Here is a 15461-nt window from a genome sequence, read left to right as displayed (position 1 = left end):
CCTAAATGTTTCATTTGTAATGTTGGGGAAACTGGCGCGCCGTCGAGATTAATAGTGAATCCTGCTCGAGTTTCAACCCAGTTGAACAGAACCACGCCCGATTTTTCTCGATTAAATGTAAGGTTAATCTTAGCATATTCTTTACTTAAAATAGCAAAATTTCTTTTGAACGACTGTACTATTCGACTTGGGTTAAAAAAATCATCTGCATAAGCGACACATCAATCCCTTTTAAAATACACGAAGGAACTGCGCTGGATTTGGCGTTCAGGATACGGTTATTGAAGGCAACTGGAGAGGTAAAGGCACCCTGTCTGACACTTCGACGGACTGGAATAACAAAACGTGCTATGGTCCCATCAGGTAGCCAGATTACAACAGCAAGATCGTTATACATATCATGCAATGCACGAAAGGCAGACCTGTCAGCTTCACGTTTATATAGCTCAAGGAGAATTTATGTGTGAATCAGAGAGTCGAAAGCATGGCTTACATCAGGACTCCCTAGGACGAGAGAATCACCAGACTTATCAACATTTATAAGTATTGACGATAGTGCAGTAAGCGCGTGGGTACACCCTAGGCCTTTTTGGTAGCCAAACTGATATGGCTACATGTAGTATTTATCTATAAGTTCTGGGATCACGAGTGTTTCAAAAATCTTGCAGAAAGTAGAAGCAACTGTAATAGGGTGATATGAAGAACACTCATTCAGCGATTTATTTTTTGGGAACAGGAGTAAGACGACCAGAAGAGAACGAAGTCAGAACTATTCCAGTTGTGAACACCATTTGGAACATGAGATCAAGGTGACAAAATAGTACGGGAATTCCAAGAAGAATGTGTTTATCACAAATATTATCTGTACCCCTCAGAAAAGGTTTCTTAATTTTTGCGCTGAATTCCTAATATAAGACAGTGAAACAATAAACATGGGTACAGTCTTTTTTGACAGCATCCGATTGAGATCACATTTAAGAGGATATTCTACTTTGAAATAAGGTTCTGAAAACTCTTTCAAAAAATGCTATTGCCAGGCCTCAGTAGAGATATGAGCTGACGGAGCGTTTATTTAACTCTGGTTGCGGGTCAAACTTTTCCACAGAAGCTTTGGATTACTCATTATCTTTTCTGAAAAATCAGAACGAATATCGGCTCTATATTTTTGCAGTTCTTTGGAAAAATGGCGCTTTATGGAAATCCGCTTTTGGTTCACTATGCCGTTCTTGGGTCTCCCGCATTCTATCCATATGCCTAGGAAAATTTTGGCCTTTTGGCAGGCTACAATAAGGTATGGGTTCATGGACCAGCCCTTAACTTTTGACCCAGCACGGACTCTGGATCGAGGGACAAAGTGCAATTCCACTTGTAGTAGCGCATGCGAAATAAGTGACGAGTACATATATAGTTTTAGAAAAATTTCAGACGTGGGAATAGGTACTGATATTTGGAGCAAGTCAAAAGGTATTTCTATCTTCGAAAGTAGATTATCAAGCCAGTACTGATACTGAGCCAAATTGGTTTTACTCCATTCAATGATTGTTCTCCATTTTAAAGGTCGATTTGCATGCATTTGATAAAATGGTGCACTGATCCGGAACGATAGCGGTAAATGGACAGACTCAAACAAAAGTCACATAGTATATCTGCTGTTAATAAGCTACTGAAAATACTACTAGATACACGGACATGATCAAGGTTAGAAACTGATCTGGTAGGGTGAATGTACGTGAAATCACCCACTTTCGGTACAAGAGCACTTTCATTTGGAATCAAACTAAGCAGAAGAGCTGTACTCGAGCTTTAACTTTTGGATATATTACAATTAAAGTCCCCAATAAAATCCAATGGAGATGAGAAGCACTAATTTTATTCATACATTTCCCCTGTTCTTTGCAGGCTAGAGCAAACTTCATCTCGGACAAATCGTCTCTGTAGTCGGTGGGCAGGACCTCATTTATTATAACAGTCTCGCCAACTCTAATTACTAAGACATGGTCGGAACTAGGGAACAATTCTGAGTTGATATGCCCACTTATTAGCGTAGCAAGTCCACCCGAGGGGTGCCCTCGTTTCTTAGGTTTTTTTGCTGGTACAAAATGGACCATGTGTGAGGGTAAGGCATCGAATATATTTCTACTGTCGTTGGACAGAAAGTGTTCTTGGAGACAAATAATTTCTTCGGTGAGGCAGAGCTATTAAAGCACGGTAATTTTGGTACTAAGACTACCATTCATATTCCAAGAGACGAAACACTTGTCAATGTAAAATTCATTCATTTTGGGTGTTTGAGGTCATTAACATCGCTGACTTGTTAGATGGGCATCTAGCGTGGTAGGATGTGTGTCGGGTGCTAGTACAGCTTAGGCACCGCATCGCATTCTGGAAGGGTTTTTCTTTCCTTGCACCATGGTTATTTTGAGCACAATGGGCACACTTTAATACGTTTTTACACTGGGTCGCTATGTGGCCAGATTCATGGCAGTTGTAGCAATGTTTCGGAAAAAAGACGAATTCTTGAATTCTGATACTTTCAAAGCCCACTTTCATTGACAGTTTTGTGGCAGTATCGAGGGATTCACAACTTGGAAAAGAAAGCTTGAATGCGCGTGATTTTCCACATTGTTCGGCTTTCACACATCCGGAAACTAGACTTTGAATGACCTCTGTGTCAAGGGGTTCAGGAAACCCTCTAATCAATCCTATGTACAAAGGGGTTTTTACTATGGCATCGGATTCTGAATTTTTGTTTTTGATCGCTAGTGCTATTTGTTCCGCTATAGCCTTGTGAGCTACAGCCATGTGCCAACCGTTCCTTCCAGGCCTAGTTCAACTTTAGTGGCGTCTAGAGCTTCGCCACATGCAGATTCGACAAAGTTTTTTCGTACCAGAGGTGTTTTCAAGGGTGGAAGGTTTTTTACAACGACGGAGTATGATAGCTTTTGCAGAGTGTAAAGTTCACTAGAGGGGCTGGTATGGGTGGAAACGTGGAACTCACCTTTGTTAATACGTTTCATAAAGCCGTCAAAACGACAACACATGTCGTTTACTTTAGTAGTTATACATGCATTTATCTCCTCCATACAAGCCGGGACTTCTGTAGGTTCAAAAATAACGAAGGTGGACAAGGCACGATTTTCCTTTGCTGACTTGACAAAGAATTTGGCTATATCCAAAACATTTTCATCATCTTTGAGACACTTGTGAAAGGGGTCCGGTAGACCAGATTTTAACAGCAACAGTTCTTTTGCACTTAGAATGTCATCTCTACTGAAGAATTCCACAGCACGGCTTACAATTAGCTGGTGTTTAATGCCAGCGAGCATTGACCTCGACAAAAAGTTCAATACCGCATTCCAAACGATATTATTTTTATCCATTTTCACTGCTAATCAGGCCGCAGTAACAAGTCCAAAAATCAGTGCAGGGGTGATCCAAGCTCGTAACCAAGCGTCAGTTAATTCAGAATAAATTATCTCACAGGGATGATTCACAGTGAATGAAGGAACCTAGGAATAAGGGAAGTTTAAGGATCCCCTCAAATTTTCCCTGCCATTTACGGGTAACTTAATTCCGGCGGGTGCAATACATTCCTTGCGGGAGGCTCCTTCCCCTCTTCTGCTTGTTTCCAGTACGCTTCTTAATTATACGAAATAAAAAAATATCTGTGGTCACTGAAATAATCCGAGTTTAAACCACTGGATTAATGCAGGTGGCCATTCATAATGGTGGCCATTTCAAAAAATGGTTGCCATGTTTCTGGCTCCGGGCATTTTTGTTGGGTAGGTTTTCTTTTCTCAGGGTTTTGAATTTTCCTCCAAAATATTTTCATTTCATTCATTTTAAAACTCTCCAATAGTTGTTTTGTATCCCTTATTTCCGCTTCTCTTTTTTCTGTTTCAACAACCGCTTATAATCTCGCCGCATAGCTTTCATCTGGAGAACTACTCTCACTTTTAGGGGGCTTTTATTGAGGGCCTTCACTTATCTACTATTTGTATCAATTCTTTTTTCCCTCCTAAACATTCATCATCAAAAAATTTCTTTTCGTTCGCTCTCAGGGGACACTTGGGCGTTAATTCATGAATAATTTCGTTTAGCCCGTCGACCATCTGTTCGACTGGTAATTTACCTCTTTTCAAGACCTTCAGTTCTTCTTGAACCTTCCTGTCAAGTAATGTTTCTTCCATTTCGTGTATTTCTGATTTCGACATTTCTCTTTCTAAAATTTCTTTTTTCTAGAAATTTCTTCTTTTCTGTGTTTGTAGAGCGTTCGTCAGAAATTTTTGCAAAGTTTCTATTAAAACCGGGAAATGATCAGAGCCTACAAAGAGGAGAACTTCTACATTTCTTACATCCATCGCGAGGGAAATGTCCACCAGTACATAATCAATAACACTCCCTTTCGCACCCGTAAAACAAGTAAAGTCCCCCTTACCCTTATCTATCCCAAGCCTCCTATTCCCTATAACTAGCCCATTTTCTCAACAAAATTCAAAAGCCTTTTTTCCCAAATATTCAACTTCCAACCTTCATCCATGCTACTTCTTGCAATCCCGTAGGCCTTCGGAGCTGGAACCTGTTCCTCACAAATCACTGTATCCACTACTTCTATTCTCACGCTGGTGTACGCGTTAAAGTCTCCCAATAACGTTAAACTGTGGTCATGGTATTTAAATTTCATTTCTTCGATCTTTTTTTCCAGAATATCCCAAGTATCTTCGTTTGTGTAGGAACTCTTCTGTGGTGGTAAGTAAACTGATCCGATGACTATCTGCCGTCTTTCAGAAAAAAGAACTTTGACCAAAATTATATTTTCCGACATGCTGCTTAATCTCTGGTATTTCGACACACTTTTATACTTTAGCTGGACAATAACACCACCGTAATATCTTCTGTTCGAAGACTCTCTTCTTGACACTTTTTCTACATTAAATATGTAAACAGTAGCGTTTTGTTGGGGTCATGCCAAGTTTCCGCTAAACACACAACGTCAAATGCACTCACGTCTTCCGATACTTGCCTATATTTGGTCTCTAGCCCCTGGACGTTCCATGTGATCATTTTCATAGTTTAGGAATGGCCGTCGGCATGCTAGTTCGAGTCTTCTATATTTTCATCGTACTGGTCCCTGGTGGATCCGGATAATTGATCCTGTAGCAGTCTGATGTGCTTCTGCCTCTTCTGACATTGGGACTTTCGTGTCTTGGACCTCCTCTGTTTTCATGCACTTTCCAAATTGGCTCTCTCTGTGGTCTTTGTGCACGATTATTCAGCCTATTGCGTTCTTCTGGACTGATCTTCTGATCCGCTTTCCTGGCGGGCTTGGGCCTCAGGTTCAACCCAGATGGTCCAGCAGTTACTTCTGTATCACTAGTCTGTTGCCCATCTTCAACTAGTCTTTGACTGTTCAGTTCCCGGTGAATTTTAGTGGTGATCGCCGCGTTTCTCACTGTCTGGGCCGAGGAGGCACTATCCATTGAGCTCTGAGAGTCACTTCCACCACTGGGGGACCTAGGCCTAGTTGTATTTTTTCGGGTGACCTCTTTCACTTTTTTACTCTCTTCATCATAAACCAAGAGAATTCCATCGACAAAAAGTTTTGTTCCCCGTAATCTGACGGGTTTTCCCTCTTCAATTGCTTGTTTCATGACTATTTTTAAGTGGCTTCGCGCTTCGCTTTTCAGAATAAAGTCTCGGGTCTCTGCGCAATGTAGTTTCTGCAAAATTGCTCCTTATCTCATCCAAAAACGAAATTCGGGTATTCAGATACAACATCACTTTTTCTTTAAGCGTAGGTAGTGGTGGGTCTCTCTGTCCTATGTTGTAAATAATCAAGTTTGTTCTCTTCGCTTCGGTTTCTATATACCGAATACGGCGGTATGCTTCACTAAGCTCTTTCCTCGTTACTACAAGTTCTTGACTAAGCCTTTGGTTTTCCGAATTAATTTTTGTCAACTGTCCTTTAATGAAGCTTATGTCTGTCATCACTTGTGGCAATAAGCCGAGTTTTGCGTTCATCTGATCAAGCACTGATTGTGGTGCGTCTTCCCCCGCCATATAGTGAATTCTTATATATTCAAATTCTTAAATCTTTGTATGAAAATCTGACAATATATGTCTCACAATTGGTATCGGCCTATTTGTGTTTCAGTGTGTAGCTTACTACTGAGGTTGTCAACCCCTTTAAACTTTTAAACTGCTACATCTCATGAAGGAATTTTTCTACCAAAAAATGGATGATATATACTTCGATCAGTTCATAAAAGCTATCGAATGTCGTCGAAAAAAAAACTATCTGTCTTAGTTCAAAAGTTGACTTTTTTACCGTAAGCCAAGTTTCTAACGTCATCAGTTAGAAACGAGCAAACGATAAACAATAATTTCCTTAGCAATAAGAGAACTCTTAAAACTTAAGAGGTACATCTGATACCATTTCTGTATGGGCATATTTTTGGTTTCAGCGCGTACCTTACTATTGAAGTTGTCAACCCCTTTAAACTTTCAAACTGATATATCTCATAAAGGAATTTTTCTTTTACCAAAAAATGGATGATATATATTTTTATAAGCTCGTCAAGAGCTATCGACTATCGTCGAAAAGGGAAATCTATATGTCTTAGTTCAAAAGTTGACTTTTTTGCCGTAGGCCAGTTTCAAGCGTCATCACTTAGAAAGGAGCAAAGGATAAACCCTAATTTCTTTAGCAATGAGAGAACTTTTAAATTTTAAGAGGTACATTAGATACCATTTCTCTACCGCAATTCAAAGTGCAAAAGGCTGAATGATAAATTCAGCTGAAATCACGGATAGAAATGGGTAGAAAAAATAAGTTTTTGGCCCTAGCCAAGAGTTCTACAAAGCTTTCCAAAATGCAAAGTCATATTCATCAATCTGGCCTAAGGTCCACACTTTCCGTAAAAACCACAGAGTTTAGACCCTTACCACTTTCTAGAAATAAGCTGAAATCGGGGTGGTTGTAACAAAAAAAAAACGATAAAATAGCTTAGGTTACTCCTCAGAAGAATAATAGTTATTCCAGCAATTTAACCAAGTTTTGCAACAGCATTAGCCGTTAGTGTACGAAAGCCTCCACCTGCTCTGCAGTCATGTGGTTTCAATTTGAGATAAAAGTCTTTTAGGGGCAATGTCAAGCAATGTATGTGCCAAAGTTTAATTTTTAACTATTAAATCATAAAAATATATAGACAATTATATTTTCTTTTTTATTGTAATCTAGCGTTTAGTTTTTAACTTTTCTTTCAGATTGAATTCAGTCTCTTATTTAAGCAGCGCCGCTAAGTAAGAACGAAAGAGAAATGGCTCCAAACCTAGTATTATTTGCCAATTTACTTTTTCTAAGCTTTGGTGAGTTTGTTTTGAGTTCTCTCTTTAGAAAGTCTGCAGAGTCTTGCTTTATAATTAAAGGTTTTTCGTAGTAAAGTAGAGAAGAGAGCCAAGAAGGTAGGAAATAATTTGTTTCAAAACAGTCGCTAGAAATAATCTCTAATTTAAAGAACTTTTTAAGAAGTATATATTTCACAATTGGTGGATATGTTAAACTTTAATGAGAATTAGGGTTATTGTAGGAGTTTAATCAATAAAAACGGAAGGTCAAAAGAGGGCCCATAATCTCATATCTCCTGAAAAGGCCACTTTCCACCCACCACCTTTGTATGAATGAGCATCCATCTTTCAAATCATAAATTTACCTAGTTTGCTTAAGGAATAGTTCAAAATGAGGAATTTTAATAATCAAAATAAATGAGGTAGCAACTTGACTGTCCTAAATCAAACCCAATTCAGCGAAATTTTCACAAAAGGTGTTGGGTTTTTAACCATATTTGCATTTAAGCATTCCCTGGCCTTTTGATTACTCATATTGGCTTGCTAATGTATAAATATAAAAAAGAATAATCAGATTATATTCAGCGTACATTTAACAAAAGATTTTGAATTTCAACCAATAGGTGATAGGGTTCGATTTTAGTCTTCTGATTACAAATCTGAGAGAAATTTTTCAATATAATTATAAATACCAGAAATAAACCCTCCCCAATCGCCTTACCCTAAGCTTAAACATGATTATATGTTGAAAATACAACTCATTCAAAAGTTAAATGATATATATATATATATATATATATATATATATATATATATATATATATATATATATATATATATATATATATATATATATATATATATATATATATATATATATATATATAAAAGAAAAATAACTAAGGTCGCAATGAGCACATCCTATAGACTTGATGTTACATTCATGCTATTAGCCCTATATTTCAAGAATTTTTGCTTTTTTAGTTATTTTTAGTCAGATTTGAACTATCCCAAGCGATATTAAAGTCTTTGGCAGTTGAGACGCTGTTTGGGTTTCTCGATTTGTAGTGACAAGAAAAAAAACAATATTAAATCATCACTCGAAACTTCAATGCATAATTAATGCAGACCTGTGTCTTAAACTTCAGCTGTACAACTGTTGAATTTCCGAAGCAAGTCGCAGAAATTAATCTTTCAACAAACAAGCATATTTGAGAAACATCAAAATCAGTGTCGTTTTTAAGAATGATTATTTAAACAAAAACTTTCCGCAAAAGAAATTTTTTAAAGAAAAGTAAAGGCTACACTAGGCTTAAAATTTGAAGGAATCTAAACCTACATTAACTCAAGTTCAAAACAACCAGAAAATAATATTAAAGAGTAAATGCAACCCAAATCGGAAATAAACATAAAATCATAGCAAAAAACATACAACAGGTACTAATATAGATGAATAAAAAATCTTATAGTGAGCAAAGCTTAAATTAAATATTTAATTTCAAGCTTAAAACGCACAAAATTGTTTTGCTATTTAGTATAAATGAAACCCAAAACGAACAAAAATTAAATAAACAATCATAGCAAGCAAACATACAATAGGTACTAATATAAATGAATAAATAATTCTTCAAATGAGTGAAATTTAAATTGAATATGCAAATCAAGCTTGGAATGAACAAAATCACTAATAACAAGACTTTGGGTTTTATTTCCTTCTCTCACTGTAAAAGTTTAAGACCCACTGCATCAATTGTTCTTTGCTGAAAACCTAATGTGCCTTGAACAGTCTTGGAAAGTACAAAAAAAAATCAAAATGAATGTTTCAAATATAACGCTATTAATTGTTGAAAGATCTTTAGTTCAAGATTTTATTTCATTGTAATTTTATTTGCATTTTCAATGCTGCTATAACTGGAAAAAAGAAAACATTTTTAATACAATTCGTTTTCAGTGAAGCACCAATGACGAAGCAGGCTTTAGACTTTTACAGTTGGGGAAGGGGGCAGTATCCACACTCTTGATTGTAGTGAAGCTATATTTGTCTTGAATAATATTGGAAATAGCAAATAACATTAAACTGATATTTGATATATAATGGTATTAATTGCTGAAAGCTCATTAATTCAAAATTTAATCATACCTTAATTGTATGTTTATTTTCAATGTTGTAATAAGTACAAAAGAAAATATATGTAATATAATTTGTTTTCAGTGAAGCGCCAATGACGCAGTAGATCTTGGACTTTTACAGTGAGAGTAGAATGCAAACCCAAACTGTTGTTTGTGATAGTTTTTGATCGTTCCAAGCTTGATTTGCATATTCAATTTAAGTTTCACTTGTTTTTAGATTTATTTACTCTTTTATATTAGTACCTATTGTATGTTTGCTTGTTATGATTATTTGCTTATTTTCTGTTCGTTTTGGGTTTCATTTGTTCTTTAATAGTAATTTCTTGTCATTTTGAGTATGATTTATTGTAGGCTTAGATTTCTTCCGATGTTAATTTTAAAATGGCCTTTACTTTACATTAAAAAACTTCCTTTTCGGAAAGTTTTTTAATTAATTTCTGTTCATTATTTATTGCCAAAGTTGCAAGTTTTTCAAAATTCACTGTTACTAAAATAATTTTTATTCCAAAATAAATTGACAGTATTGGCAAGAAGTGATAAAATTAAGCTTAATATTTAATTTATAATGATATTAATTGTAGAAAGATCACCAGCTTAAGATTTTTTTTCACTCAGGGTGAGATTTAAGGCTTTGAAACATCTATGTCAAAGTGTTTTTGACGCCCTATTTTTGCAAGATTTTCAGGGAAATCCCAAAAACTTTGAGAATAGCAAAAGCAGCAAAGCCTAGTTGGCCTATTGGTCTGGCATGGTTTCACTGCAATTTTCATTTTATTTTGAATGTTGTAGTAAGTACAAGAGAAACATTTGTAATATAATTCGTTTTAGTAATTTGCCAAATACGCAGTAGGCCCTATGCTTTTACCGTTAGGAAAACGGTCAGCAGCCAAACTCTTGTTCGTAGTGAAGAATATAGGTGTCTTTGAACAATTTTTGAATGATTTAATAATATTAAACTGAATTCCTATAATTTTTGGAAAAAACAGTATCGTTAATAAGCTTTTGTTTTTGTTGTTTTTTTTTGGAGGGGGGGCAAGGAGGGAGGACCAGGGGTCAGCTCCCTTGATTTTGGAATAAAATATCACTAATAAGTTTTTTTGGGGGGTCGGGCCATGGAGGACCAGAGGTGGTTTGCCATAATTTTTAGAATAAAATATTGCTAATAAGTGTTTTCTAGGGGTGGGGCTGGACCATGCAGAGAAGGCAAGGGGCCAACACCCCTAAGTTTTGGAACAAAATATCGTTTATAAGTTTTTGAGTGGGAGTTGGGGTTCAGCTTATCTGATCTTTAAACTATTTTCAAAACCCTCGGGAAAGTACATTGTATACCCCCAGGACGCAATATATAACACTTACCCCCGGTCTTTGGGGGTTGTATTGATCCTAAGGTTTCTGTTGTCTGATATTTTGACTTATTTTAAAACAATGACGATCTAAAAGTTGATCGGGTGTAATGGGGGTAAAGTAAGCAGGAGGGACTAGATGCCCTCCCGTCCCCTCTGACTCTTAAAAAAGGAACTAGAAATTCAATTTCCAATAAAATGAGCCCCCTCTGAAGTCTATACAATTATTCCTTCCATAAGAACCTTATTTGCCCCCTAGGCATAATTTACAACACTTTTCCTGGGTTCTTGCGGGTTGAAAAAAACCCTGATGTTTTTATTTCATAATCTATGGTCTATTTTGGATTGGGAAAATTTGTGAAAAACGGTTGATGGTGGGGGGAAGTGGTCTAGTTGCCATTAGATTACTTTTTCCTTTTAAAAAGTAAACTAGAACTTTCAATTTATGGTTGTTTGAGTCCCCTATGAAGTTTGCCTTTTCCATAAAAACTTTATTTGCCACCAGGTATGAGTTACAGGCCTTACCCCAGGCTCTCGGAAAAAGTGAGGGGGTATATTGACCTCAAAATTTTGGTTATCTGATCATTGGACTATTTAAAACAAAAAGGCTATCTTAAAATTTTGATTGAATGTGTTTGAAGAAAAAGGGGTATGTGCAAGGGAGGGGGTAGATGCCCTCCTTTCACTTTTAACTCTTAAAGAAGTAACTAGAACTTTCAATATCCAATCAAGTGAGCCACTTCTTAAGTTTATACAAACACCCTTATATGAAAACCTTATACAACCCGAACTAGAACTTTGAATTTCTTCTCATTTGAGTCCCTTCCAAAGTCCAAAGTTTAAACTACCAGCTCTTCCAAAAAACCTTATATACCCTGGGGTACAGCCTACAATCCTTAGATCCCCCCAGCTCATGTGGGAAGGGTTTGTTAACCCTGAAGTTTTTGTTATCTGATCGTTGGACTATTTCAAAGAAAATATCTATCTCAAACATATCGAATGTATTTTAGGAAAAGAGGGTGAGGGGGAGGTAAATAGTCTCCGATGACTTTTGACTGTTAAAAAGGTAACTAGAACTTTCAATTTCCAATCAAATGATCTGCTTCCGAAGTTTATACGACCTCCCATCGCATAAAAAACTTAAAGACTTCTGGAGTATAACTTAAAACACTTGTCATTGGGTTTTGGGGGGCTCTGCCAACCCAGGAGTTTTTATTATCTAATGTTTTAAATACTTTCAATCAAATAGCTATCTCAAAATTTTTATTGGATGTGTTTGAAGGAAAGGGCAGGGGGGACTAGTTGACCTCCGATCTCTTTTGACTCAAAAATTAAGCAAGAATTTTTATTTCCAATCAAATGAGCCCCCTGCAAAGTATTTACGAGCAGCTCTTGCATAAGAACCATACAATCCCCCAGGGCACAACTATAACTTTTGATTAGCTTTCGGAGGAAGAGCGCCCTATAACTTTTTATTTCCAATCAAAAAAGTGCCCTTCGAAGTTTATACGACCATCCCTACCACATGAAGTGCCTCAGCGAAGAATAAAATGTTATACAATACTCAGTTTGGATTTAGAAAGAGCCACTCAACATGTCACGCAATGCATCATTTGCTTGATAATGTCAGCATTGGATTTGAAAGTGGAAAGATTCCGTTGACAATTTTTATTGACTTTAAAAAGGCTTTCGACACGGTTGATTTTGAATTATTGCTGCCTAGACTTAGTAATTTGGGTATTAGGGATAATTGTATTCAGTGGTTTAGATCCTATTTGCATGGAAGATCAATGCAATATGTGATTAATGATTGTACAAGTACTGTATCACAACTATATTTTGGAATTCCTCAAGGATCTGTTTTGTTTCCACTTTTATTTCTAGCATGTGTTGACACGCTAAGATTTTATCTTCCTGGTGCAGTTATTACAACATTTGCAGACGACACAGCAATAACTATTGCAGAGGCAAAACTTATAGATCTTGTAGTTCGCGCAAATGATGTCCTCCAGTACCTAAATGTATTTACTAGTCTTAATTTTTTAAGTGTTAATGCTAGTAAAACTAATTATATGATTTTTAGGCGTACTGGTGTTGTTACAAGTTGTTTGAATAGTATTTACTTTGGTGATGCAATAATTAATCAAGTTTTTGAAACAAAATATTTGGGATTTTTTGTTGACTGTAATTTGAATAGGAAAAAAAACACAGTGAAATTGTATCGTCCAGTGTAACAAGGAGCCTAGGTTTACTTCGTCGTTTTTGTAATTCTTTCCTGATTTCTGTTTTAAGAATATTTATGGTGCGAATATTCAACCTTATATTGTATGTGGGTGTGCCCTTTGGGCAGGCATTTTATGCTAATTATAGAAGAATCCCGACAATTCAGAATAAAGCAGTTCGTCTTTTCTAATTTTATATCTGTTCTGATTTTAGTGATACACATATTTATTATTCCTACTTTAAAATTTTAAATGTTGGTCAGTTACAGGATCACCAGTTGTGAACATTGGCATACCAATGTTTAAATGGTGTTTCACCAGCTTGTTCTGTGGATATTTTTTCTACTAATTCTGATTATCATTCTTATGATACTAGAAATGTGGGTAAGCTAGTATCTGAAATAAGAATTACAGTGACATAAGCTCATGTGTTTCGCCATGTGAGTGTAACCTCTGGAATAGCCTCCCGGACAGCATTAGGGGCTCCGAATCAGTTTTTTCATTTAAATCACAAGTCAAAAAGTTCTTACGTGGTCGAGATGCCGGGTGAGAGCAGTTTTCTTGTGTGGGATTAGTCGTCTTTTCTTTCTCTCTTTCTTCTTTTCATATTTTTTTTGTATATTTATTTACTTGTTATTGATAATGTCAATTAATTTAATGATTGAGTCACTACGCACAGGATATTTAACCTTCTAGTAGTGGCTATACTCGTTAGTTGATTTTGTTGTTGTAAATTTAACAAGCTTCTCTCATTCTCTACTACCCCAAGGCATAAGTTAAACCTCTTCTTCGGGGATTTCGGGGGGGGGGGTATTTTAACCTCAAAGTTCTTATTTTCTAACATTGGCATTCCAATGTTTAAATGGTGTTTCAACAGCTTGTTTTGTAGATATTTTTTCCACTAATTCTGATTATCATTCTTATCATACTAGAAATGTAGATAAGCTAATATCTAAAATAAGAAATGCAGTGAATTCTGCTCATGTATTTTGCCATGTGAGTGTAAGCCTCTGGAATAGCCTCCCTGACAGCATTAGGGGCTCCGAATCAGTTTTTTTCATTTAAATCACAAGGCAAAAATTCCTACGTGGTCGAGATGCAGGGTGAGAGCAGTTTTCTTGTGAGGGCTTAGTCATTTTTTATTTCTCTCTTTCTTCTTTTCATTATTTTTTGGTGTATTTATTTACATGTTATTAATAAAGTCAATTAATTAAACCGTTGAGTCACTACGCACAGGATATTTAACCTTCTAGTAGTGGCTATGCTCGTTAATGGATTTTGTTGTTGTGAATTTGATAAAGCTTCTCTCTCTCTCTATGACCCCTAGGCATAATTTACAATTCTTCCCCAGGGCTTGGGGAGGGGGCATTTTAACCTCGAAGATCTTATTTTCTAACATTGGCATACCAATGTTTAAATGGTGTTTCACCAGCTTGTTTTGTGGATATTTTTTCTACTAATTCTGATTATCATTCTTATGAGGGGCTCCGAATCAGTTTCTTCATTGAAATCACAAGTCAAAAAGTTCTTACGTTGTCGAGATGCCGGGTGACAGCAGTTTTCTTGTAAGGGCTTAGTCGTTTTTTCTTTCTCTCTTTCTTCTTTTCATTATTTTTTTGTATATTAATTTACATGATATTAATAATGTCAATTAATTAAACCATTGAGTCACTACGCACAGGATATTTAACTTTCTAGTAATGGCTATGCTGGTTAATTTATTTTGTTGTTGTGAATTTAATAAGGCTTCTCTCTCTCTCTTTATGATCCCTAGCCATAGATTAAAGGTCCTTCCCTCGGGCTTGGGGGGGTATTTTAACCTCAAAGTTCTTACTAACTGATCACTGGACTATTTCAAACAAACTCGCAATCTGAAAATTCAGATCGGATATATTTAGGGAAAATACGGTGCTTATGTGTGTTGGAGGGAGGGGGGTATATGCCCGCCGATCACTTTTGATCACTTCGAACTTACAATCAAATTAGCCCCCTTCGAAGTTTATAGAACCACATCTTCCATATGAATTGTCTCTGGAAAAAAAAACAATAATTATAAAACATTGAAGTCGTATGCTCTTAGTATAGGCAATGCTAAAGCGTCACCTTTGACTACGCATTCGATTTATTAAATATTAGCCCAAATTTCCACACTGCTAAGAATTGCAGCCACCACCAAAGCTGAATAATCTTTATGAATCATTTGAGCTACTAGTCCATTTTGGTGGCTAAAAATATGTTTCATCTTTTCAACACAGCCAAGTTTCTTCACAAAATCACGCTGATTTGTAGGATTGTGTATATGAATATTGTCAGAAATATTTAAAAGCAACACAGTAACACAAGGGGATTGGTGAGCTAGCACGAATCTTTTAGCATATACTCAGCACAAACATTTCCTGTTTATCATACAGAAAATTTA

At 36.2% G+C, this 15461-nt stretch overlaps 1 protein-coding gene across 3 annotated transcripts in view; it reads left to right on the top strand.

Moving 5' to 3' along the window:
* LOC136031527 (uncharacterized) overlaps positions 1–15461 on the top strand; it is a 146532-nt gene that overhangs the window by 49453 nt on the left and 81618 nt on the right. For all 3 annotated transcript variants that reach the window (XM_065711200.1, XM_065711206.1, XM_065711211.1), the window contains one exon: positions 7267–7368. In XM_065711200.1, coding sequence (XP_065567272.1) covers positions 7320–7368 — 49 coding nt within the window. In that variant the 5' untranslated portion in view covers positions 7267–7319. The remainder of the gene's footprint in view (positions 1–7266; positions 7369–15461) is intronic.

The sequence above is a fragment of the Artemia franciscana genome, chromosome 1 (assembly GCF_032884065.1).
Source record: "Artemia franciscana chromosome 1, ASM3288406v1, whole genome shotgun sequence".
In the NCBI taxonomy this organism is placed as follows: Eukaryota; Metazoa; Arthropoda; class Branchiopoda; order Anostraca; family Artemiidae; genus Artemia; species Artemia franciscana.
The sequence above is the reverse complement of the archived record's forward strand: the minus strand, read 5'-3'. Positions and strand labels throughout refer to the sequence as shown.